Below are 26,880 nucleotides of genomic sequence, written 5' to 3' on the forward strand. Positions count from 1 at the left end.
GGAAATATAGGGAACAGAAGAACATTTTAAATGACACGATGGAGGTGTACTTATCAAAATCCAGACTGTGGAAGACTCTATAAGACAAATGGATTGATTTATGCAACAAATATACAGCAAGAATAAAATATATGTAAAGGGAACCTAAAGTTTAAATTTTAAAGTTGAAAGATGTAGAGGCTAGTGCTTAAAGCCCTGGCCTGCAGCACTGACATCCCATATGGGCACCAGTTCGAGTCTCTGCTGCTCCACTTCTGATCAGTTCCCTGCTAATCTCCTGGGAAAGCAGTAGAAGATGGCCCGAGTCCTTGGGCCCCAGCACCCACGTGAGAGACATAGAAGAAGCTCTCTTGGCTCCTGGCTTCGGATTGGCTCAGCTCCGGCCATTGCAGTCATTTGGGGAGTGAACCAGCAGATGGAGGACCTCTTTCTCTCTGTCTCTACCTCTCTGTAACTCTATCAAATAAATAAAATAAATCTTTTTTAAAAAACAGATATAGCAGTCAATTGTTATATGCAAACTTTGAGTCTTTGTATTAAAATATGCAAAAAACTATTGCCATTAGACAATTGGGCATATTTAATAACATTAAGGAGTTAATTTTCTTTTCTTTTAAAAAAAAGATTTATTTATTTACTTGAAAGAGTTACACAGAAAGAGAAGGAGAGGCAGAGAAAGAGAGAGAAAGAGAGAGATCTTCCATCCACCAGCTCACTCCCCAGATGACTGCAACGGCCAGAGCCAGGACTGCAAAGCCAGGAACCAGGAGCTTCTTCCAGGTCTCCCACTTTTTTGGGTTCAGGAGCCCAAGGACTTGGGCCATCTTCCACTGCCTTCCCAGGCCACAGCAGAGAGCTGGACTGGAAGTGGAGCAGCAGGGATACGAACCAGTGCCCATATGGGATGCCGGCAAGGAGTTAATTTTCTAAGATGCAATAATGCTATGTGGTTATATCCTGGAAAAGATTCCATGTCTTTTTAAAAATATGTATTTTTCAAAGGCAGTTACAGAGAGAGTCAAACGGTCGAAGTCGTCCCTACTGTATAACAGCTTCTAATCCAGAGCAAAGATGCAATTCCTAATTCCCGCTAACATCACTTCACACAGTCTCAGGTCTTATAAGACTTCCATAGCACGCTCTTGTGGAGATGCCTCGGGGCTCATGATGCTGTGTGGGCTCCCTTGCTATAACGAGCAATAACCCAATGTATTCACCCCACTTCATCCAGGTGTGCTTTTGGTGGGTGGGTGGTGCTGGAAGACACAGTAGTAACAGTCATTAGACGGAAGGGTCCCTCTTCCCACCTGTAACCTGAGGAATCGTATCCAGAGTTTCGTTCCCCCAACTCAGCAGTCTCTCTCACAACAGACAAATGTGCAGTTTCACACAGTACATAGATGGCTTTCAGACTAACTAGTTCCCTCTAGGATTTCCTTACCCTGGATCACTGAGAAAGAAATCCCATGGCCATCACTTTCCCAAGGGCACGTCTCATGTCTTTGTTCCTCAGGCTGTAGATGAAAGGGTTCAGCATGGGAGTGACCACTGCGAACATCACCACGGATGTGATATCGTTCTCAGCCGAGTGCGAGGACGAAGGGCTGAAATACACAGCGATGATGGTGCCATAGAAGAGGGAAACCACAGCCAGGTGCGAGCCGCAGGTGGAGAAGGCTTTCCACCTGCCCTGCGTGGATGGCATTTTCCATACAGCCCAGGCAATAAGGATATACGACACCAGGATACAAAGAAATGGGATGATCATTATTGGCCCAGCTTCAAAAAGAATCATCGCCTCATTGAGCCGTGTGTCCGAGCAGGAGAGTTTCAGGAGAGCAGTCACATCACAGAAGAAGTGGGGGATGGCGTTGTCCCCACAGAAGGACAGTCGCGCCATCAGCAGGGTGTGCAACAGCATGTCTGCATTGGCAACAATCCAGGACCCAGTGACCAGCAGGACACAGAGCTGGCGGGTCATCCTCGCCATGTAATGTAAGGGGTGGCACACAGCGACAAAGCGGTCATAGGCCATCACAGCCAGGAGGAAATTGTCCATGTCCATGAATATGAAGAGAAAGTACATCTGCGTGAGACAGCCAGAGTAGGAGATGGCCTGACTCCCGAGGGCGTGATTGGCCAGCATCTTGGGGACGGTGGTGGAGGAGAAGCAGACGTCCACGAAGGACAGGTTGCTGAGGAAGAAGTACATGGGGGTGTGCAGGCGGGAGTCTGTGCCGATGGCCAGGACGATGAGCAGGTTCCCCAGGACCGTGGCCAGGTACATGCTCAGGAAGAGCACAAACAGCAGCCGCTGCTGCTGGGGCTGCCGCGAGAGTCCCAGGAGGAGGAACTCGGAGACGCTCGACTCGTTGGCCCCTCCCATGGGTCTGAAACCAGGTGCAGAGTAGAGTGAGTTCAGAGAGGCAGACTATGAGGATGTGACTGCCACCAATCAAGCCCCAGTCACAGCCATGTGAACAGAACCTGTAGTGGAGTTGTTCCGTCAGGATCTTCTCCTAACCCATGCACCCCTAACTGTCAACACCTGATCCGAGATGCTGCTGGTCCCGCTGACTGGTTCTTGTAGTTTTCTACACCGTAACAACATGCAGGCACACCCAGAGCCCTGCTCTGCAAGTATGTGGGTCTCCCTCAACATTCTCAGGCTCTCACCCACACTCTAGTCCAGACAAGAGAAAAGCTGCTCATTACTGTCTTTATCCCAAGCTCAGGCTGATGGAGTCGGGATTCTTACTACTGCTTCCTATGAATGGGGAAGATTTGGGGCTTCCTCCAAGGACCTCAATCATTAGTACAGAAAGACTGACATTTCCACAGTCACATTGCACCTGGGAGATGTGGGGAGATGGTTGTCAAGTATTCTTCCCTCCAAAGAACTGGTCTCTTTTCCTCTTCCTTCCCGGGACAGCAGTCGGGAGAGCACGGCAGGCTCTGAGCAAGCACAGAGCAGCTGTTCCCTCTGCACAGGAAGACGTCTGGGGCGTCACAGTCAGGAGTTTATAGCAGCCTCCAGGGGGCGTCACACACAGGCGTTTACTGCAGCCTCCACGGCCACGGGGACCAGACTCCCTGAGAGTCTTGTTAGAGAGGAAGAGAAAGTAATTGTGCCAGGTCCTGGTCCCTGAGGGCCAACTTTCTTATCTAACCCTTGGGTCAGAACTAACGGATGAAGCAATCTGGAGGGAAACAGGCCCCAGACGAAACTCCCTGGGATCTCAAACTACATCTCTATCCTGACCTGGACTTTGTTCACAGGTCTCATCAGCTACTCAAAGATTTTTCTTCTTACCTTCATAGCTCAGAAACTGGGGTCCCTGCAAGATTCCTGGAATGAACATCTTTTTTTCTCATGCCTGGTCATGTCCTATAGATAGCAGGGATGTGTTTGCAGGCCCAGATGTCAGGGGGCATCACAGAGTGGCGCTTAATCCCTTAAAGCACTGGCTGTTCAGAAAAACCACTGTGTGATGGTGGAGGGAGAGCGACATTGAGGAGGGCGTGACACAACACAATATCATTGAGGAAACCCCTCACCCACAGCAGAACTGCTTGCATATGTCATCCCACGTCACAGGAGAGCACACTTTCCTGAGAACAGGTCCCTGACCCATCGACCATCTGGGATGTCCATTACCCACTTCCCAGGAACAAGTGACGACTGCGTGACGGATCTGGCGCTGGAACTGAATGCCAACAGGTCATTCTAAGTAGGCTACAAACCTAGATGCTTGCAACTGTCTACCGGCTATTTCACAGATGGAGAGGCGAAAGCCTCTAATAAGATTTAAAAATGAAAAGACAGAAGTAGAAGTGAGCTGGAGAAAACTGACAGCTGTCTAGTTCAGGGCCCAAGTCATTTTTTTTTTAACAGGCAGAGTGGACAGTGAGAGAGAGAGAGAGACAGAGAGAAAGGTCTTCCTTTGCCATTGGCTCACCCTCCAATGGCCATCATGGCCAGTGTGCTGCAGCCAGCGCACCGCACTGATCCAAAGCCAGGAGCCAGGTGCTTCTCCTGGTCTCCCATGGGGTGCAGGGCCCAAGCACTTGGGCCATCCTCCACTGCACTCCCAGGCCACAGCAGAGAGCTGGCCTGGAAAAGGGGCAACCGGGACAGAATCTGGCGCCCTGACCGGGACTAGAACCTGGTGTGCCGGCACCGCTAGATGGAGGATTAGCCTACTGAGCCGCAGCGCCAGCCTCAAGTCATTTTCTGATGAATGACTACACTGTAGTGTCCCTCACTACTCTAAGTTGCAAATAACGAAACAAGTCTTACTGAGCTACACAGAAAACAATTTTGTGAAAATCTGTTTTCTGAAACAGATTTTGTGAAAGTCTGTTTTCTGCTGTTGTAACAGAATTCTGTAGACTGGGTAGTGGGTAAAGGATAGAGATTTGCTTTGTTCCTAGTTCTGGAGGCTGGTAACTAAGGTCAGGGCTGCCCATGCAAGGGTCTTTCTGCTGCATCATAACACGATAAACTGCATTACCAAAGAAGATGGGCGAGGCAAGACAGAGCAAACTATGGGCTGAACTAATTCTGTTTAGGAGAAACCCACTCCCGATTTAACGGCGTCAATACATTACTGACAGCAGAGCCCTCAGAACCTGAACACCTGTAAGTGGCTCCACTCTCAACACTGTTGCTTTGGGCATTAGGCTTCCAAACATATGAATTTTGAGAGACATACTCAAACCACAGAAGACACCTTTGAAACACTGGACGGCTGGAGAACAAGGCTTGGAGGACCACACAGCAGCCCCAGCGGCCCACACTGAGCCACCACACTGTTCTGATCAGCACACAGACACTGCTGCTTCCTCCCAGCATAAAGGCTGCAGTCCGTGGCTTGGACACAGACTCACTGTCCAGAGGATGCTGCTAGAGGACAGCGCGCACTGTACAGAGGATGCCACTAGAAGCACCGCTGCCTCGGGGATCCATCCTTCTCCTATGGCCGCCACCTGGGTCCCCCCCTTCCCTCAGTAAAAGGCAGAGGCACACGCCCACATCTCAGCAGAAAGAGGGGCTGGGAAATCAGCTACTCAGGGTTTCGGTTCCATAGGAGACACAGGCTCTCACCCCAAGAACTGTGAGGGGGGTGATTACTTAAGCTTTGGAAGGGGGTGCAGAAATCGAGAAGCGAAGAAGCCTGAGAAATGACCACAGTATTCACCCTGCCACACGCCCCTCTCTCCAGTTTGCTCTTCGGTAGAAAAGAGATTCTCTGGCCTACCATGATGCAGCCATCCTACACGCAATGGGGACACGACTCATAGTCCCGCCAATTACCACGTGCAGGTCCACAACCAGGTCTCTCCTGCTCTGGTCATGATCCCATGACGACAGACTGGAACTTCTGAGTCCAACCTGAAAGCTGACCAGTCAGGACACATCCTGCTTGTGCGTACAACATGAAGAAAATCAATCAAGAAAAAGAAGGATAGCTGAAATATGTAAGTAAAAGGGATGTCAAAAGTTGCCGGAAATGCATATTATGAAAAACAATGTATGGGATTCTAGATTCATTGTACCCAAATAAACTTATCCTTGAATTCCATTAGCCATAAACTTCTGAAGCCACCCTGAACTGTCCATGGTAGGAACAGTACACTGTGTCCAATAACACAGCACCCCAAACGTACAACAGCCTCAGACTGCCCTTCTCGGGTCTTCACTATGTCAGTGAGGTCAGTTACCCCAGTGAATGCGTACACATAAATGCCAGTCAGCCTCACAGACACCGGACTTACCCTTGGATCCATTATCTACACTTACCCTCATAGTAGGCAACAAGTCACTCCAACACACAGCAGCAAAGAACAGCAAACGTTTGTCTCACAGAGATCCCGCGGGCTGAGACTGTGGTTGTGGTTTAGCGGAATGGTTCTGGGTCAGGCTTCTGCGTGAGACTGCAGGTACGTTGGCGGCAGGGGCTCAGTCCCGGAGGCTGACTCAGGCTGCAGGATCAACTCCAAGAGAGCTCTCCTTCATTCACTGCCATTGGCAGCAACCTCACGTACTCCCTGGACCTCCACACAGAGCTAATGTGAAGTGTCCTCACACAGAACTGCTGGTGTCCCCCGAGCAGGGCTTCAAGACACATGACAGAAGCCACAACATCCTTTAAGTCACAGTTCCAGAAGTCACACGCCACTGCTTCCTGCACACTACTGCCTGCACACTCATCCCAGATCAACGTGGGAGGGATTACAGGAGGCCGGGATCACTGAGGGTCATCGTGGCAACCGGCTGCCACATCGGTTATGATCAAGTGGGTTCACTGGTTACAGACCAGGTCTATGGGATGCCAACTTGACAGATGAATCCACCCTCCTAACACGCATTCTGTCAGTCCTCCAACCTCAGGGTGACTGAGCTGCTGCGTCCACGGTGCCCTCTCTTGACTACTTTCACACACTCAGGAAGCCATGTTCACCACAGGTTTTTCTACGGATATCATCCCGTTCAGTGCTAGGTGCTGCCTGGGATGTCATAAAGATCCCGACAGTGGAATCCACCATCTCGCAACACAGTTACATGAGAACCGAGCTTCCAGCACATGAACCTGTCGGGGGCAAACCTGAGTGAGACCACAGCAGCAGGGCTTAGCCTTTGAAGAGGAGCCTTCACTCTGAGAGGGCCCGGACCCACCGACACTGACTGGTTAAACACGCCCATCTCCCCAGCCACCCTCCCCACGTTACAGGACCTCCAGATTGCACACGACACCTTTAGCTTTCAGTCTCCACCTGAAGAGATAGGATGGGAACCCTGAACACCTGTGACCCTCAGTAATGAGATGGGGGGGCAGAAACTGAGTAGACAGGGATTCTGGGAAGTGTCAGTGGCCCATTTTTGGTGGCCATGAACCCTGGGGCACCAATTCCTGTCTCTCAGGGGCCAAAGAGCCTGAGGCACCTGCCACAGTAAGAATTTCAGCTCTATGTCCATGTTCCCAGTTTTTGGCTCCTGTAGCAACAGAAGGCACCATACAGCCTCACCAAGACAACTGTGAACTGAGGCCTCCACCCTCTCCTAACTGGATGGAAAGGCACCAATCAGGAAAAAGATTAGCAAGGGTGGAGACAGGGAGGGCCCAGTGGTGCCATCTCTGATTGGTCCTGTTCCTGGGCATATGGGGCATGCTCACAGAGTCAGCCCCCCTCCCCAGCACATGCCATTGGTGGATCAGTATGATGCCCCCTTCTCCAAGTCTCATAGCAGCAGTGCAGGGCTCTGAATAACACTGAGGCAAAGTGTAAAACCTAAGGCCTCAGTAACCCAGATAAATAGCATTTAATTCATATTTCAAAAACAAAATTCAATCAACAGTATTCACAAAATAACAACATTTTAAGGACAAATCCAGTAAGATTCAAGATAACATAATATTACTTTAGACCTTCACCTGGTGAAGAGAAATCACTGTAGGTGGAAATTCTCTCAGACAAAATGCAGATAAGCAAGAATGAATTTGAAAATATTGATTTTTGGGCCGGCGCCGCGGCTCACTAGGCTCCTCCGCCTTACGGCGCCGGCACACCGGGTTCTAGTCCTGGTTGGGGCACCGGATTCTGTCCCGGTTGCCCCTCTTCCAGGCCAGCTCTCTGCTGTGGCCAGGGAGTGCAGTGGAGGATGGCCCAAGTGCTTGGGCCCTGCACCCCATGGAAGACCAGGAGAAGCACCTGGCTCCTGCCATCGGATCAGCGCGGTGTGCTGGCCACAGCATGCCGGCCGCGGCAGCCATTGGAGGGTGAACCAACGGCAAAGGAAGACCTTTCTCTCTGTCTCTCTCTCTCTCTCTAACTGTCCACTCTGCCTGTCAAAAAAAAATATTGACTTTTGCTCCCACTAAAGCTAGGAAAGTAATGTTTTAAAATATTTTTTGGGTCAGTGCTGTGGCATAGTGGGTAAAGCTGCTACCTGCAGCGCCTGCATCCCATATGGGCGCTGTTCGAGACCTGGCTGCTCCACTTCTGATTCAGCTCTCTTCTATGGCCTGGGAAAGCAGTAGAAAATGGTCCAATTTCTTGGGCCCTTGCACCCACATGGGAGACCCAGAGGAGGCTCCTGGCTTCGATCGGCACAGATCCAGTTGTTGTGGCCATTTGGGGAGTGAACCAGCAGATGGAAGACCTCTCTCTCTCTCTCTCTCTCTCTCTCTCTCTGTAATTCTGCCTTCAAATACATAAATAAATCTCTTTAAAAATAAATAAAATATTCTCATTTAGGGAAAGGTGTTGTGATTCAGAATGTTAAATCACAACATAGGATGCTGGTGTCCCGTATTTGAGTGCTGGTCTCCTGCTTGGATGGCAGGAATCCAATTACTTGAGCCATAACCACTGCCTTCTAAGGTACACATTATCAGGAAGATAGTCAAATATTGGAGACAAGTATAAACCCAAGTACTGGGGCCAATGTTGTGGCATTCTGATTTATGTCCCTGCTAATGGCTGGGTAAAGCAGCACAACATGGCCCAGGTGTTTGGGCCTCTGCTACCCATGTGGGAGAATCAGAAGAAGTTCCTGGCTCCTGGCTTCAGCCAGCTCAGTGCTGGCCCTAGAGGCCATCCAGGGAGTGAATGAAGGATGGAGGATCTTTCTCTTTCTCCCTCTCTTTCTCTTTCTCTTTTTCTCTCTCTCTCTCTCACCATCTCTCACTTTCACACTAAATAAACAGATGCTTAAAAAGAAAGACCATCTAACACCGAAGACATGAATCCTTTTCTGAAGTCACACAACTCACTGGAGACAACGCCAGGTATACATCTGGCAAGGCCATGCTACAAGTAAGCCCAGGTGATGACTTTTATTGCTGACCCATTACAACTTAAGTCAAGAAGGGACTGAAAGGACATGCACCATCCTCGAGTGAACACAGGACCTTCTTAACCCTGGGGCATGCCTGACTCCGTGGGACGAATGAGCTTTGAGATCTTTTGTCAATAAGCAGGGGATGCAGGACTCAATATAGAAAAGGCCAGTGTCATTGGGCAGGGAGAGTGGACAAAGGAAGTCCCTGCTGTTGCAGCGGCTCACCCAGTAGCTTATGAGAATGTTTGTGGGGGAATGAGAAGGTGAGAACGTCATGCCAAGATGGCCATTGACAACAAAAATTGCCTGGCAACAGGCCGTGATTGGATGGCTTTGGAAACCACATGACAACAGAGCCTGACTGACAACAGGCTGTGATTGGATGGCTTTGGAAACTGCCTGGTAACAGGCTGTGATTGGTTAGAGCATAGACTGCCCCTTGATCGGATTGGCTGCCTTGGCTATATAAGCAGCTGTAGCAACTGAAATAAACGAGTCTGCAGGCTGCTTGCCTCAGGCCTGCTTTCACCCGACTCCCGGGGTCTGTGTGGTGACTCCACACCTCTTGCCCCCACCACGCTCCTCCTCTCAGGAAGAAATCCACCTCAACAAATGTTGATGCCAGTAGACAAAGTGGTATGAGCCTTTTGTCTGCTGCAGCACCATTTACACTCATAGGGAACTGAATCTGCTCAGGATGGAATTATCCAAGTTAGTCACATATAACACATCCATACCATGAAATGTCATACAACTGTAAATATCACATTGAATGTACTGGTTACATGGAAAATGGAAAGTCAAAAATCAGGATGCAAAATTATACAAATTCCTTGAGGTCAACTTGGTTAAAATAACTTTCATATATCTACTCTCAATTTTTAAATTAATTTATAATTTAAAAAGCAGAGATATATAGAAAGATAGTCAGAAATCTCCATCTCCTATGTCTCTCCCCAAATGCCTGAATCAGTCAGAGCCAGGTAAAGCCAGATCCAGGAGCTCAATTCAGGTCTCCCAAATGAGTGGTAGAAGTCATCTACTTGAGCCATCTCCCTCTGCCTCTTAGGGTGCTCAGTGTCAGGAACTGGCTTGAACTAGGCACTCTAATATGGGCTACAGGCATCACAAGTGGCGATTTAACCATTGTGCCAAATTCTCACTCCCAAGAGTCCTTACCTTTTAAAGACACACAAAGAACCATATAGGCATGAAATGATATCTGGCATTTAAAAGAAACCAGGAAGGGGAAAGAGACTAGGGGTACAGGTGGAACAGGATGATCAATGGATAATGAACAGATAATTACCGCATCTAGGTGATGCTCATGTGGGTTCACTAATATTTGCTGTCTGTTCTTATGTGGGTCTGAAATTTCCCATTCCAATACTGGATGCACGCATCTCAAGTCACAGTCTTTCTTGCCAAATCACAACGCCTGCCTCCCAATGAGAATTTTTGAAAATATCACTTTTGGGGGCCGGTGCTATGGCATAGCAGGTAAAGCTGCTGCCTGCAGTGCCAGCATCCCATATGGGCACTGGTTCAAGTTCTGGCTGTTCTGCTATGGCCTGGGAAAGCAGTAGAAGATGGTTAAAGTCCTTGGGGCCCCTGCACCCATGTGGGAGATCCAGAAGAAACATCTGGCTCCTGGCTTCGGATCAGCACAACTCTAGCCATTGTGGCCATCTGGAGAGTGAACCAGTGGATGGAAGTCCTCCTGCTCTCTGCCTCTCTGTAACTCTGCCTTTCAAATAAATAATCTTTTTTTTTTTTAAGAAAAGAGTATTTTAAAAAATCACTTTTGTAATTTTAGTGGAAGCAACATTCTGTTTACTTAATAAGCTGGCACACTTCTCAGAAATTACAATAACCCCAGCTGGACCAGGCACTTAGCACAGAAATTAAGTGACCCTTGTTCCACATTAGAGGACCTGGGTTTGATTTCTGGCTCTAGATCCTGGCTCCATCTTCCTGTTAATATGCACCCTGAGAGGCAGCAGGTGACGGCTCAAGTGCTGGGGTCCCTGCCATCCACAAGACAGATCTAAGTTTGTTCACAGCTCACAGCTTTGACCTAGTCCACCCTGACTGAGTGGTCTGCAGGGTCTTAGTCCACCCGTACTAGGATGGACTGGGCCCGAGGAAAGGTAAGCACACTGCTCGCTGGTTTCCCAGCCTCATGATCCCGGAGACAATCAGACACAGTGGGGAGCCAAGTCTAGCAAGAACTCATTTATTTCGCGCATAACAGAGCCTTTTAAAGCACAAAACTACAGAGTCATTGGGGCAGGGCATCAGGACCAACCAATCACTTAAAAGAACATTTTACGGGGAGATTTTTATAGGACTAGCCATATGTCTATACATTCATTATCGGTTGTTGTCACTTCCCCTGATGTTGTGTGGCCAATTAGCTTTGGTGGTAAACAACTTTGTGTTCCACCCACCTTACTTCCTTTGGGTGCCATCTTTGAATTGCCTTGTGTGTCTAATTTCCCCACAGTGGTCATTTGGTGAGTGAACGAGCTGATAGGAGCTCTGTGTGTCTCTCTGCCCCTTAAAGAAAGAGAATTTTTAAGTAATCAGGGCTGCCAGTGATGTGATAAGAAAGAGATCACATTCCTTGACCAAAAAAAATTATAAAAACTTTCTGGAAAGCAACTGAAAAATATTAATATGCTAGCGTCTGGGTCTGCATTGTGGGACAGTGGGTAAAGCTGACACCTGTGACGCAGATATCCCATATAGGCACTGGTTCAAGTGCCAGCTGCTCCACTTCTGATCCAGCTCCCTGCGAATGTTCCTTGGAAGGCAGTGGAAGATGGCCCAAGTCCTTGGGCCCCTGCACCCATGTTGGAGAACCAGAAGAAGCTCCTGGCTCCTGGCTTTAGGCTGGCCGAGCCCTATCTGTTGCAGCCTTTGGGGAGTAAAGCAGCAGATGGAAGATCTCTTTCTCTCTGTGTGTCTCTAACTGTACCTTTCAAATAAAGAAAAATTTTAAAAATATAAGCTAGTGTCAACCCTCTGAGCCAGCACTGTTGCACAGTTGGTTGAGCCAAGTATGCAATGTCATCACTTTTGGATTTTTGGCTGCTCCTCTTCTGATCAGTTTCCAGTTGATGCCACTGAGAAAACAGTGAAAGAAGGCCCCTGCCACCAAGTGGGAGAGCAGAATGGAGCTCCTGGTCCCTGGAGCAGCTGAGGCCATGTGGGGAGTGAACCAGTGGATGGAAGACCTCTCTCTCTCCTTCTGTCACTCTAACTTTCAAATACCTAAATAAATCTTTTAAAAATAAATCAAAAATTATTAGTTCAAAAAAGTAGCCAAGTCAGGGCTTCCTGGAGTTCTGTGTACACCCCTTCCTTAGCCCCAACAACAGTCTAATCTCACTTCAAAGACACTCAGGACAAGCTCTGCAAACTAAAAAACAGCGATGATCACAACACTCAGGAGCTGGCCAGGAACTCCCAAACCAACCAGATTCACACGGAGATGTTCACAGAACTTCACCATCAAATAAGGCCACTCCGTGCCCGTCATGGAGCAGGACAACACGGCCACTCTGCAATCCTGTCTGAGCACAAACACCTGAATACTGTCCTAGCCACAGGAATCATCCACTGCCCCCCTAAGGGGACTGAGATGAGCGACTGCTGCTGCTTTGTCAGTTACACCTTGGCCTTAGTCAACTCTTGCTTCATTCTGGATAAAATACAGTAAATGGTGCTGTCAGAATGCTCCCTCCTCTGTAACAGCTTCTGATCCTGAACAAAAAGACCAGTGCCTCATTCCTCACCAACATCACCTCACACAATCCAGGTCTTACAAGTCTCTGCAGCACCCTCCTATTGAGACACCTCAGGTTTCCATGAGGATAAGTGTTATCTCTTGTTGTTATGAGCACTAACCCAATCTATTCATGTCCACTTCATGCAGCTGTGTTTTTAGTACATTTTGACCACAGGACACTAAAGAATATTGAAGTCAAAGAGGGACTGAAGAGTACTGAGGAATCTGTTTCCAGATTCTTGTTCTCCCAACACAGCAATCTACCTTACAACAGCCAAATGTGTAGTTTCACAGTAGTTACCACCAGGATTTCCTTATCCTATGTCACTGAGGAGAAATGAATCCCATGGCCATCACTTTCCCAAGAGCAGCTTTTATGTCTTTGTTCCTCAGGCTGTAGATGAAAGGGTTCAGCATGGGAGTGACCACCGTGAACATCACTGCAGATGCTATGTCTTTCTCAGCCGAGTGTGAGGACGAAGGGTTGAAATACAAGGATATGATGGTGCCATAGAAGAGAAACACCACAGCCAAGTGGGAGCCACAGGTGGAGAAGGCTTTCCACCTGCCCCGAATGGAGGGCACTCTCAGCACAGCAGCAGCAATAAAGACATACGACACCAGGATGCAAACAAAGGGGGCGATCATGATCAGTCCTGCTTCAAAAAGAACCAACATCTCATTGAGCCGTGTGTCTGAGCAGGAGAGCTTCAGGAGAGGAGTCACATCACAGAAGAAGTGGGGGATGGCGTTGTCCCCACAGAATGACAGTTGTGCCATCAGCAGGGTGTGCAACAGAGAATTCAGGTTGGCAATGACCCAGGACCCAGTGACCATCAGGACACAGAGCTGACGAGTCATCTTTGTGGACACAGAGCTGACGAGTCATCTTTGTTGTGTAATGTAACGGGTGGCACACGGCGACAAAGCGGTCATAGGCCATCACGGCCAGAAGGAAATTGTCCATGTCAGCAAAAACACAGACAAAGTACATCTGTGTGAGACAGCCAGAGTAGGAGATGGCCTGACTCCCGAGGGCGTGATTGGCCAGCATCTTGGGGACGGTGGTGGAGGAGAAGCAGACGTCCACGAAGGACAGGTTGCTGAGGAAGAAGTACATGGGGGTGTGCAGGCGGGAGTCTGTGCTGATGGCCAGGACGATGAGCAGGTTCCCCAGGACCGTGGCCAGGTACATGCTCAGGAAGAGCGCAAACAGCAGCCGCTGCTGCTGGGGCTGCCGCGAGAGTCCCAGGAGGAGGAACTCGGAGACGCTCGACTCATTGGCCCCTCCCATGGGTCTGAGCCCAGATGCAGAGAAAATAAAGAGGACAGAGATGGGAAAGCTGAGGGACTGGATGCAGAAGTCAAGACCCAGCTATGGACATGCTAATGAACCCTGTGTTAGAGATAGTAGTCAGAATCTACCCCTGGTCCCGACACCCACAACTTCCAACCCTCAGTCCCACTGGATTCAACCTTTTGATTTTCTAAACATTAACATTAAACCAACAGGTAAGCAAATACACAGCCCTTCTCTGTCTTTGTTTCAGGCTTTCTCTTCATGAACTTTCTCTATGACCTTAGCAGTTCATAGAAGAAACAGAAACAGCTGATTATCACTGTGTTTATAATAAGCTTCAGCTAAAAGATTCAGAACTAAGACTAATGTTTCCTGGATGGGAATGATTTAACAAAAGGGGTTCCTCAAATACCTTCAGTCATTAGTAATGACATCCCCACTGTTATGCTAGTACCTGACAGACATTAGCAATGCTGCTGTCAAGTGTTCTCCACCCTGCAGGAATTGGCCAATACCACTCTTACTCTAAGCAGTGAGAAGTCTTAGACATACAGGCAGGTTCTGAGCTAGGGAAGAGGAGATGGTCACAGCCTTCCCCCTCCGTGCAGAAAGGATGTGTGGGGAGTCACAGGCAGGTGTTTACATGGCTTCCATGACCCCTGAGACCAGACTCCCTGAGAGTCTCATTACAGACAAGTTCAAGGTAATTGTCCCATCTATTTCCCAATCCCCGTGGACTCAGCAATGACGGCAAAGGATGTGATCTAACCCTTGGCTAGGAACTTGGAGACAAAGCAATATGGACAGTGGCAAGTCCCACGGAAAACTCCCTAAAACCTCATCCTGTTCATCTCATCCTACGTTTATAGGCTTTCAAAGTCAATCTTTACATTATTTTCACAGTAGTTGGCGCTATTTCATGGTTATCTTAGATCCAGTCAGTTACTGCACAGAATAAGGGAAGTATGTGCTGACAGGGATGCCAGGGTAGCATTAAGGCTACAGAGCACAGCATTTTAGTAATCAGGAGAGATGTACCAGGGAGTACAGAGCCTACATGATTGAGGAAACCCATGCTCCCAGAATTGAATTCTTTGGGTATGTCTTTCCAGCTCACTATGGGATCATCCTCTTCTTAGAATGGCCCCCTAATCCACAGACCCTTCAGAACCACAATTTTCTAAAAGATTTAATTTATTTTAAAGGCAGAGTTACAGAGAGGGTGAGAGACTGAGAGAGGCTTCCATCCAATGGTTCACTATCAATGACCACATCGGCTGGAACTGAGCCTATCCGAAACCAGGAGCTTTTCCAGGTTTCCCATGAGAGTGCAGAGGCCCAAGGACCATCTTCTGAGCATCCTTTTCTCAAGCCATACAAGTCACTGGCGACAATGCCAGGTATCTATCAGGGATACATACAACACGAGTAAGCCTAGACGCTGACTTTTATTACTGAACAATTTGAATTTAAGCCAAGAAGGGATTGAAAGGACAAACACAGGTAAACACAGGAATCGAGTGAACACAGGACCTTCTTAACTCTGGGGAGTGGCTGACTCTGTGGGAGAAGTGTTTTGGGATCTTCTGTCAACAAGCCAGTTACAGGACCCATGACTGAAAGGGCTAGGATTATCGGGCAGAACCAGTGGATGAAGATTCCTGTCCCTGCTGCTGCAGCGGCTCACCCGGTCGCCTGTGGAAATGTTGATGGCGGCGGACAAAGCGGTGGGAGCCTGCTGTCTGCTGCAGCACCATTTACACTCATAGGGAACTGAATCTGCTCAGGCTGGAGTTATCCAAGTCAGTCACATATAACACATCCATACCATGAAATATACAACTGTAAATATCACATCTGTATGTGTTGGGTGACTTGGGAAATGGTAACTAGAGAATTAGAAAACAAAATCATGTAGATGATTCAGGCCAACTTTGGTTAAATTTTCATATATGTATTTTTTAAATATTTATTTTATTTATTTGAAAGAGTTACAGAGAGAGGTAGAGACAGAGAGAGAGTTCTCCCATCCGCTAGTTCACTCCACAGATGGTCGCAAGGGCCGAGCTGCACCGATCCGAAGCCAGGAGCCAGGAGCTTCTTTGTGGTCTCCCACGTGGGTGCAGGGGCCCAAGGACCTGGGCCATCTTCTACCACTATCCCAGGCCATAACAGAGAGCTGGATCAGAAGAGGAGCAGCCGAGACTATTACCAGCGCCTATATGGGATGCCAGCGCCTCAGGCCAAGGCTTTAACCTGCTATACCACAGTGCCAGCCCCTATATATGTATTTTTTAAAGATTTATTTTTTTAAAGATTTATTTATTTATTTGAAAGTCAGAGTTACACAGAGAGAGAAGGAGAGGCAGAGAAAAAAAGAGAGACAGAGAGAGAGAGGTCTTCCTTCCACTGACTCACTCCCCAGCTGGCTCCAACAGCCAGAGCTGTGTCAATCAGAAGTCAGGAGCCAAGAGCTTCTTCCAGGTCTCCCACGTGGATTCAGAAACCCAAGGACATTGACTATCTTCTACTGCTTTCCCAGGCTATAGCAGAGAACTGGACAAGAAGTGGAGCAGCCAAGAGTTGAAATGGCCCATACAGGATGCCGGCACTGAAGGCAGCGGCCTTACTGGCTATGCCACAGTGCCGGCCCTGATATATGTATTTTTTATTTTAGGATTTATTTATCTATGTGAGAGTCAGAGTTACACAGAGAGAGACAGAGAGGCAGAGAAAGGGAAAGAGAGAGAGGTCTTCCATTCAATGGTTCACTCCCCAATTGGCGAAAACAACCAGAGCTGTGCTGATCCAAAGCCAGCAGCTTCTCCCGGGTCTCCCATGCGGGTGCATGGGGACAAGGATTTGGACCATCTTCTACTACTTTCCCAGGCCATAGCAAAGAGAGCTGGATCAGAAATGAAGCTGCCGGGACTTGAACTGGCACCCATATGGGATGCTGGCACTGCAGATGGCGGCTTTACCCGCTACACCACAGCGCCAGCCCCCCATATATGTATTTTTAACACGTTTATTTTATTATTAGACTGAGAGATTGAGAAAAACAATCAGAGAGAGATCTCCACCTGGTAGTTCACTCCCCCAAATGCCTTTAACAGCGTGGTCTGAGCCACATTCAGGAGCCAGGAACGCAGTCTGGGTCTCCCACATGGATGGCAGGGACCCAACTACTTGAGCCATCACTGCTGCCTCAGGATGTGCAATGTCAGGAGGCGGGACTGCAAGCACAGCTGCTGGGACCTGAACCACGCACTCAGATATGCAATGCAGGCGTCCCAAGTGGCAGCTTAAATGCTGTGCCAAACAGCCACCCCAAGAGTCCTTATCTCTTTAGAAAGCTTTTATTTAATGAATAAAAATTTCCTAAATACAACTTTTTGGATTGTAGCAGTTCTTCCCCCATACCTGCCCTCCCACCCCCAAATCATCCCACCTCCTACTCCCTCTCCCATCCATTCTTCATTAAGATTCATTTTTAATTATCTTTATATACAGAAGATCAACTCTATATTAAGTAAAGATTTCAACAGTTTGTACCCATGAAAACACCCGAAGTATAAAGTACTGTCTGAAGACTAGTTTTACTAGTTAATTCTCATAGTACAACACATTAAGGACAGAGGTCCTTCATGGGGAGCAAGTGCACAGTGACTCCTGTTGTTGATTTAACAATTTACAAAGAGTCCTTATCTTTTAAAGATACACAGAGAACTCTGTATGGAGGAAATGATTCCAGGTATTTAAAATAAACCAGCAGTGGGAAGAGCGACTAGGGGTACAGGTGGAACAATATTGGCAATTAATTGATAATTACTACAACTAGGTGATGGGCACATTTAGGGTTACTAATATAAACTGTCCTTGTGTATTCTGAAATTTCCCCAGTAAAAATATTTTAGTTACAAACTCACTATTGTTTTATTTAATAAATTCACAAGTTCAAAAGAATTCAAATAACCACAGCTGGGGCAGGCCCTCAGCCTGGAGGTAGACTTACCCTCAACCCACACTAGAGTAACTGGGTTCAATTTCTCACTCTGGCTCCCAACTCCTATTAATAGGCAGCCTGGGAGACACAGGTGATGGCTCAAGAACTTAGGTTACTGCCACCACATGGCAGTTCCAGGTTTTGTTCCCTGCTCACACATTTCACCTAGCCCATCCCCAACCGACGTGAACCAGCAGGTAAGAGCATCCCCTGTCTCTCTATGTGTACCTACCCTGTAAGTAAATAAATATTAAGTAACCAGGCTTGATAAGGATTTAGTGAGAAGGGAATCACGTTTCTTGGAGAACATAATTTCATAAAAACTTTCAGTTAGGCAACTGAAAAATATTTAATATGCAAAGTGTCTAATATAATCCAGAATGTCTACTTTTTATTGTTTAAAGATTTATTTATTTATTTGAGAGGAAGAGGCAGAAAGGCCATAGCAAAGCTGGATAGGAAGTGGAGCAGCCAAGGCTCAAACCAGCGCCCACATTACTGCTGGCGCAGTAGACCTGGGCTTTAACACAGAGCAAAACAGGGACAGCTCCTAGAATGCCTATATTTAAGGAAATGATCAGGATACCTACAGCGGTGTATTTTAAAGGCTGCTTTTTGATATGTTCTTGTAAGAATAAAAATCAGAGTAAAAGAGAGCCTTTTCCAGTGTGACATTATGAGGAGTTCTGCTAACCCACTCCCTGGTGACTTGCATTGTGGTGTAGTAGATAGAGCTACAGCCTGTGACCCAAGCATCCCATATGGGTGCTAGTCCAACTCCTGGCTGCTCCACTTCCGATCCAGCTCTCTGCTAATGCACCTGGGGAAGCAGCAGAAGACAGCTCCTATACTTAGGCCCCTGCAACCCACATGGGAAAACCAGATGAAGTCCCAGGCTCTTGGATTTGGCCTGGCACAGGCTTGGCCATTGCAGTATTTAGGGAGGTTTAGGGAGGGAGCCAGCAGATAGAAGATCTGTCTCTGTGTGTGTGTGTGTGTGTGTGTGTCTGTCTGTCTGTCTCTCTCTCTCTCTGTAACTCTTTCATGTAAATAAAATAAATCTTAAAAAAAACTACATGAGTGAATAGATTTCAATTTTAATAAAAAATATTTTAAAGTATACATTGTAAAAATGTCCACAGATATAAGGAACAGCATAAAGAAGTAAAGTGTCATGACAATGCTGCATCATAAAATAAAGAATTAAATAATGCGAGAGGGTAAACAGCCAAATGGAAATTCTGGAGTTGGAAAATACAGTATCTGAAATTTAAAAATTCATTACAGGGACTCAAAAGACTTGAACCTTTAGAAGAACAAATCAGTAAATGTGAGGTTAGTGGACAGAGATATGCAAACTGAAGAAAAAAAGAACAAGGAAAAAAGATCTAGTGTCAAAGAAATGTGGCCACCATCAGGTGTATCAAATGACACAAAATGGGAGTAGTGGCCGGAGAAGAGACAGGGAGAGGGAAAAAAATCTGAAGAAATAATGACTAAAGACTTCCCAAATTTTTTGAAACATAACCTACACACCCAGCATGCTCAATGAACTTCAAGTAGAACAAACACAAAGAGACCCAAAACCAGACACATCACAGTAAAAATGCTAAAATCCAAACACAAGGAGAAAATTATAAGCTTCACATATTTGTCAATACATTTCCTGCAATCATTTTCAAATCAAAATAAATTTGAAATCAGACTGTTAAATAATAAATTTACTCTGTTTTCATGCAGAAACAATTATGAGTGAGAACATTCAACAAGACTTGATGGAAATAAATAAAGGGCTATATAATAAAAGTGCGGAAGCCAAGCAGTAATTTAGATAAGCAGTTATTTGAAAATTACTATCTGAACAGAAATAACTGATTGTGCTGAGATACAAAGAACAAACAGTGGAAAAGATGTAGTTGAATGACATGCCCAGACAGAGGGATTCTAGTAGATATTTAAATATTTCCTTCAGCCACATCTGAGAACCGGTGCCAGGGCAAAACGGCCCCACTGCCATCCAGGCTGGGCAGCCTAGTGCTACAGGGAACCCACAACACAATGTTTTACCAAGGGTTACTACAGAGTTGAGAGATGAGAGATGCTACAGGTGTAGGGCCAGATCAAACCTTCCATAAACAAACACCCTGTGAAGAGAGAAATGACATCCGTAATTCATCCCTAAACACTGAGCACTCAACGGAGGATGGCTGAGAAGCCCCTTGCTGGTCAGAGGCCTGGAAGCGGCGAGTGGGCCCAGAAGTCCACAGATCAGGGTGGGGCAAGGCAGGGACAACAGATGAAAAGCACTAGGACACAGTTCACTTACAAGGTCAACTACTGAGGGCGGCTGCCCATGCATGTGTCAGGCTGTTCATTCTGGAATGAGGAGGGGTCGGCCTTTACACTGTATCTGCACCCACTAGGCTCAGAGAGGGGCTACCTTGTGGAGGGGATGAGGGTGACAATGAGTCTGCAGGGGATAAGCACCTCATGAAGATGAGGATCATGTGAGGGATATTTCTTATTAACTTATGCATACTCCTCACGTAACACTCAGTGATACAAAAGCTCAAAGAAGATAAAAGCGCCATGGCTCAAGAGGCTAATCCTCTGTCTGCGGCACCGGCACACTGGGTTCTAGTCCCGGTCGGGGCGCAGATTCTGTCCCGGTTACCCCTCTTCCAGTCCAGCTCTGTGCTGTGGCCAGGGAGTGCAGTGGAGGATGGCCCAAGTGCTTGAGCCTTGCACCTGCATGGGAGACCAGGAAGAAGCACCTGGATCCTGGCTTCAGATCAGCGCGGTGCGCTGGCCACAGCAGCCATTGGAGAGTAAACCAATGGTAAAGGAAGACCTTTCTCTCTATCTGTCTCTCTCACTGTCCACTCTGCCTGTCCAAAAAAAAAAAAAAAGATAAAAGTGACTGGCTCAAAAAAGCGGCCAAGGCAGGGCTTCCTGGAGTTCTGCATCAACCCCTCTCATAGCCCAACAAGTCTGATCTCACTTCAAACACACTCAGGACAAGCTCTGCAAACTGAAAAATAGCGATGATCACGACACTCAGGAGCTGGCCAGGAACTCCCAAACCAACCAGATTCACACGGAGATGTTCACAGAACTTCACCATCAAATAAGGCCACTCCGTGCCCGTCATGGAGCAGGACAACACGGCCACTCTGCAATCCTGTCTGAGCACAAACACCTGAATACTGTCCTAGCCACAGGAATCATCCACTGCCCCCCTAAGGGGACTGAGATGAGCAACTGCTGCAACTTTGTCAGTTACACCTTGGCCTTAGTCAACTCTTGCTTCATTCTGGATAAAATACAGTAAATGGTGCAGTCAGAATGCTCCCTCCTCTGTAACAGCTTCTGATCCTGAACAAAAAGCCCAGTGCCTCATTCCTCACCAACATCACTTCACACAATCCCAGGCCCCTAATTTCTCCGTGGCAACTTCCTATTGAGATGCCTCACTATTCCATGATGGTACATGTTCTGTCTTGTCTAATTGAGTAAGAAACGCAAATTATTTTTATTTTTTATTTATTTATTTTTTTGACAGAGTGGACAGTGAGAGAGAGAGACAGAAAGCTCTTCCTTTTGCCGTTGGTTCACCCTCCAATGGCAGCCACAGCCAGTGCGCTGCAGCCGGCGCACCGTGCTGATCCGACGGCAGGAGCCAGGTGCTTCTCCTGGTCTCCCATGCTTGTGCAGGGCCCAAGCACTTGGGCCACCCTCCACTGCACTCCCAGGCCATAGCAGAGAGCTGGCCTGGAAGATGGGCAACCGGGACAGAATCCGGCGCCCCGACTGGGACTAGAACCCGGTGTGCCAGCGCCACAAGGCGGAGGATTAGCCTATTGACCCACGGCACTGGCCTCTGAAACACAAATTATTCAACACCCATGTTACCCAGGTGTAGTGTGGGGTGGGTTTCAATGGAGGGCACTGACAATTGGAAGAGTCAAGTCATCTGATGAAACAGTCTCTTTCCATCTTTTTTCCAAAATAATCTATATCAAGAGTTTTGTTCTCCCAAGATGTATACTACATGCTTCTCTTACAAAAGGCAAGTACCACATTTCCCACAGCAGAAAACACAAACAGAATTTTCTTGGAAAACAGTTACCTATACGATTTAGTTAGCCTGGATCATTACCGAGTAGACAGAAATCTCATGGCCACCACTTTCCCAAGAGCAGCTTTTATGTCTTTGTTCCTCAGGCTGTAGATGAAAGGGTTCAGCATGGGAGTGACCACCGTGAACATCACTGCAGATGCTATGTCTTTCTCAGCCGAGTGTGAGGACGAAGGGTTGAAATACAAGGATATGATGGTGCCATAGAAGAGAAACACCACAGCCAAGTGGGAGCCACAGGTGGAGAAGGCTTTCCACCTGCCCCGAATGGAGGGCACTCTCAGCACAGCAGCAGCAATAAAGACATACGACACCAGGATGCAAACAAAGGGGGCGATCATGATCAGTCCTGCTTCAAAAAGAACCAACATCTCATTGAGCCGTGTGTCTGAGCAGGATAGCTTCAGGAGAGCAGCCACATCACAGAAGAAGTGGGGGATGGCGTTGTCCCCACAGAATGACAGTCGCGCCATCAGCAGGGTGTGCAACAGGACACTCACGTTGGCAAAGACCCAGGACCCAGTGACCATCAGGACACAGAGCTGACGAGTCATCTTTGTTGTGTAATGTAAGGGGTGGCACACGGTGACAAAGCGGTCATAGGCCATCACGGCCAGGAGGAAATTGTCCATATCTACAAACAGGAAAACAAAGTACATCTGCGTGAGACAGCCAGAGTAGGAGATGGCCTGACTCCCGAGGGCGTGATTGGCCAGCATCTTGGGGACGGTGGTGGAGGAGAAGCAGACGTCCACGAAGGACAGGTTGCTGAGGAAGAAGTACATGGGGGTGTGCAGGCGGGCGTCTGTGCCGATGGCCAGGACGATGAGCAGGTTCCCCAGGACCGTGGCCAGGTACATGCTCAGGAAGAGCGCAAACAGCAGCCGCTGCTGCTGGGGCTGCCGTGAGAGTCCCAGGAGGAGGAACTCGGAGACGCTCGACTCATTGGCCCCTCCCATGGGTCTGAGCCCAGATGCAGAGAAAATAAAGAGGACAGAAATGGGAAAGCTGAGGGACTGGATGCAGAAGTCAAGACCCAGCTATGGACATGCTAAAGAAACTCCTGTGTTAGAGCTGATAAGCAGAATCCACCCCTGGTGCCCACACCCACAACATCTAACCCTCAGTCCCACATGATGCTGGTCCCACTGGATTCAACCTTTTGATTTTCTAAACATTAACATAAAACTCACAGGTAGGCTCATACACAGCCCTTCTCTGTCTTTGTTTCAGGCTTTCTCAGGCTTTCTCTCAATGAACTTTCTCTAAGACCTTAACAGTTCATAGAGGGAACAGAAACAGCTGATTATCACTATGTTTGTATCACCCTTCAGAAAATGATTTCAGGAATCTTACTACTGCTGCCTGGATGGGGAAGATTTAGCATCAAGGTTCCTAAAAACCTTCAACCAGGGGCCTGCATCACACGTAAAACTTTAAGGCTTCACCTCCAACACCAGCATCCCATATAGGTGTGGGTTCAAGTCCCATCTAGATCCCTGCTAATGCTTTCTCCCTGGGAAAGCAGCAGAGGATGGCCCAACTGCTTGGGTCTCTGCACCCACATGGAACACTGTGATCAAGTGGCTACTGGTTTCAGCCTCACCAAGACATGGCTGTTGTGGACATTTTTGAAGTGAACAAGCAGATAAAACACCTCTCAGCCAGCGCCGTGGCTCACTAGGCTAATCCTCCGCCTGCGGCGCCAGCACACTGGGTTCTAGTCCCGGTCGGGGTGCCAGATTCTGTCCCGGTTGCCCCTCTTCCAGTCCAGCTCTCTGCTGTGGCCCGGGAGTGCAGTGGAGGATGGCCCAAGTCCTTTGGCCCTGCACAAGCATTGGAGAACAGGAGAAGCACCTGGCTCCTGGCTTTGGATCAGCGTGATTCGCCGGCCACAGCGGCCATTGGAGGGTGAACCAACAGCAAAAGGAAGACCTTTCTCTCTCACTGTCCACTGTGTCAAAAAAAAAAACAAAAAACACCTATCTCTCTCTTTCCGTCACTCTATCCCTCTCTAATTCTGCATTTCAAATAATATCAATCTTAAATATGAATCAAATAATATCAATCTTAAATATGAATCCCCACTGTTATGCTAGTACCTGACAGACATTAGCAATGCTGCTGTCAAGTGTTCTCCACCCTGCAGGAATTGGCCAATACCACTCTTACTCTAAGCAGTGAGAAGTCTTAGACATACAGGCAGGTTCTGAGCTAGGGAAGAGGAGATGGTCACAGCCTTCCCCCTCCGTGCAGAAAGGATGTGTGGGGAGTCACAGGCAGGTGTTTACATGGCTTCCATGACCCCTGAGACCAGACTCCCTGAGAGTCTCATTACAGACAAGTTCAAGGTAATTGTCCCATCTATTTCCCAATCCCCGTGGACTCAGCAATGACGGCAAAGGATGTGATCTAACCCTTGGCTAGGAACTTGGAGACAAAGCAATATGGACAGTGGCAAGTCCCACGGAAAACTCCCTAAAACCTCATCCTGTTCATCTCATCCTACGTTTATAGGCTTTCAAAGTCAATCTTCACATTATTTTCACAGTAGTTGGCGCTATTTCATGGTTATCTTAGATCCGGTCAGTTACTGCACAGAATAAGGGAAGTATGTGCTGACAGGGATGCCAGGGTAGCATTAAGGCTACAGAGCACAGCATTTTAGTAATCAGGAGAGATGTACCAGGGAGTACAGAGCCTACATGATTGAGGAAACCCATGCTCCCAGAATTGAATTCTTTGGGTATGTCTTTCCAGCTCACTATGGGATCATCCTCTTCTTAGAATGGCCCCCTAATCCACAGACCCTTCAGAACCACAATTTAAACTCCATCATGCCTGCTCAAAGAGGCATCATGAATGGTTAGGGAACCTTGAACCTGTCCTGAGAAACTGTCATTCTTACACTGTCTTGTTTTTTGTTTGTTGTTTGTTTGTTTTTGACAGGCAGAGTGGACAGTGAGAGAGAGAGAGACAAAGATCTTCCTTTTCCATTGGTTCACCCTCCAATGGCTGCTGCAGCCGGCGCACCACACTGATCCGAAGCCAGGAGCCAGGTGCTTCTCCTGGTCTCCCATGCTTGTGCAGGGCCCAAGGACTGGGCTTAGGCTATCCTGCACTGCACTCCCGGGCCATAGCAGAGAGCTGGCCTGGAAGAGGGGCAACCAGGACACAATCCGGCGCCCTGACCGGAACTAGAACCCGGTGTGCCGGCGCCGCAGGCGGAGGATTAGCCTATTGAGCCGTGGCGCCAGCCCCACTGTCTTGTTCTTCAACAGTCATGACTTAAACTGTAACATGTAAATCCAGTAGCTTACAGATTTCTCCTGGTTAACTTGGGGAGGAAAAAGCAAACACCTGCAGACAAAAACAAAAAACCATAAACAGAAACAAGTGGAGAACTAGGGTAAGGACTGACAGCTGTGCACCTCAGGGTCCTATCATTTTCTGATGAGCTGCTCCATTGTGGCTCACTCATGGTTCTGAGCTGAAAACACTAGCATCAAGTCTTCCTCAGGGAAGCAGAAAAGGGTTTCATGAAGGTCATAATAGACAGCGTCTCGTCCATTTTCTTCTGCTATGCCAGAATACTACAGACTAGCTTCATAGAGAAAAGAGGTTCACTGACTCACTCACTGTTCTGAAGACCCAAAGTCCCAAGATCAAGGGATGCGTCTGGTGAGGATGTGCGTGCTGCATCGCAGAATGGTGCAGGGAATCTCAGGGCAGGACAGAGAGCAGACCAGCAGGATCTCATCCTTGCTAACAGGAACTCGCTCCTGTGAGAACTAACCCAACCCCAAATGCTGGCCTCAATCCATTCTTTACAGCAGAGCCCTCAGAACCTAACAACCTGATCGGGCTCACCTATCAGCAGTGTTGCATTGGGCGTTAGGTTTCCAGCATACACATTTTGAGGGACATACTCAAACCACAGAGGACACCTCTGAAACACTGGACGGCTGGAGAACAAGGCTCGGAGGACCACACAGCAGCTCCAGTGGCCCACACTGAGCCACCACCCTGGTCTGATCAGCATTCACATGCTGCTGCTGCCTCTCAGTGTTGCAGTTCATGGCTTGGATGCTGCTCTCCCTGGACAAGGGATGCCACTAGAAGCACTACTTCCATGGGAATTCATCTGGTGACAACGGCTGTCACTGCTAGATAAAGTTCTACCTGATCTCCTGTTGTGTCCAAGACTGAGTTCAGGGGTATCAAGGGCAGTCACCCGCCCACATCTCAGCTGCAAGAGGGGCTGGGAAATCAGCTACTCAGGGTTTCTGGTTCTATAGGGACACTATTCCCCCAAGAATTATGAGGTAGGTGATTCTCTAAGCTTTGGAAGGGGGATGCATAAGTCGGGAACCCTGAGAAATGACCACCGTATTCACCACCCCACTGCACAATAGCCACACACACCCCTCTACCCAAATTGCTCTTCGGTAGAAGAGATTCTCTGGCCTACCATGATGCAGCCATCCTTCACGCAATGGGGACACAACTCATAGTCCCACCAGTTACCGCATGCAGGTCCACAACCAGGTCTCTGCTCTGGTCATGATCCTGTCACGACAGACTGGAACTTCTGAGTCCAACCAGAAAGCTAACCAGTAAGTACACATGCTGTATGTATGTACAACACAGGGAAAAGGAAAAAGATAACTGAAATATATAAACACAAATACTAGGGAATTTCAAAAGTTGACAGAAATGCGTATTATGAACAACAATCTATGGATTTCAAAATTCTTTGTTCACTATTTGGGTACAAAGTTTATTTAACTTACATTTG

General features: G+C 47.8%; 4 protein-coding genes across 5 annotated transcripts in view; all 4 read right to left on the reverse strand.

The window, feature by feature from the left end:
• The window catches only part of LOC138846929 (olfactory receptor 1f45-like), a 62,735-nt gene that overhangs the window by 16,725 nt on the left and 19,130 nt on the right, over positions 1–26,880 (reverse strand). The gene's annotated exons all lie outside the window — the stretch shown is intronic.
• On the reverse strand, positions 1,448–3,022 carry LOC100345467 (olfactory receptor 1f45-like). The gene has a single exon (XM_089321390.1). The coding sequence runs from the start codon at positions 2,384–2,386 to the stop codon at positions 1,448–1,450; it is 939 nt and encodes a 312-aa protein (XP_089177516.1). The 5' UTR covers positions 2,387–3,022.
• LOC100345209 (olfactory receptor 1f45) lies at positions 12,963–14,014 on the reverse strand. Its single transcript, XM_089321389.1, is given in 2 exon segments — positions 12,963–13,505; positions 13,507–14,014. Coding segments are annotated over 2 exon segments (969 nt in total). The 5' UTR covers positions 13,933–14,014.
• Positions 21,993–23,041, reverse strand: LOC100344957 (olfactory receptor 1f45-like). The gene has a single exon (XM_051836266.3). The coding sequence runs from the start codon at positions 23,039–23,041 to the stop codon at positions 22,100–22,102; it is 942 nt and encodes a 313-aa protein (XP_051692226.3). The 3' UTR covers positions 21,993–22,099.

The sequence above is a fragment of the Oryctolagus cuniculus genome, chromosome 19 (genome assembly GCF_051225735.1).
Source record: "Oryctolagus cuniculus isolate XC-2025 breed Fujian yellow rabbit chromosome 19, ASM5122573v1, whole genome shotgun sequence".
Classification (NCBI taxonomy): domain Eukaryota; kingdom Metazoa; phylum Chordata; class Mammalia; order Lagomorpha; family Leporidae; genus Oryctolagus; species Oryctolagus cuniculus.

What these genes read in the sequence shown, in the direction of transcription:
- LOC100344957 (XM_051836266.3), bottom strand. Translation starts at nt 23,041, where the DNA reads ATGGGAGGGGCCAATGAGTCGAGCGTCTCCGAGTTCCTCCTCCTGGGA.
- LOC100345467 (XM_089321390.1), bottom strand. Translation starts at nt 2,386, where the DNA reads ATGGGAGGGGCCAACGAGTCGAGCGTCTCCGAGTTCCTCCTCCTGGGA.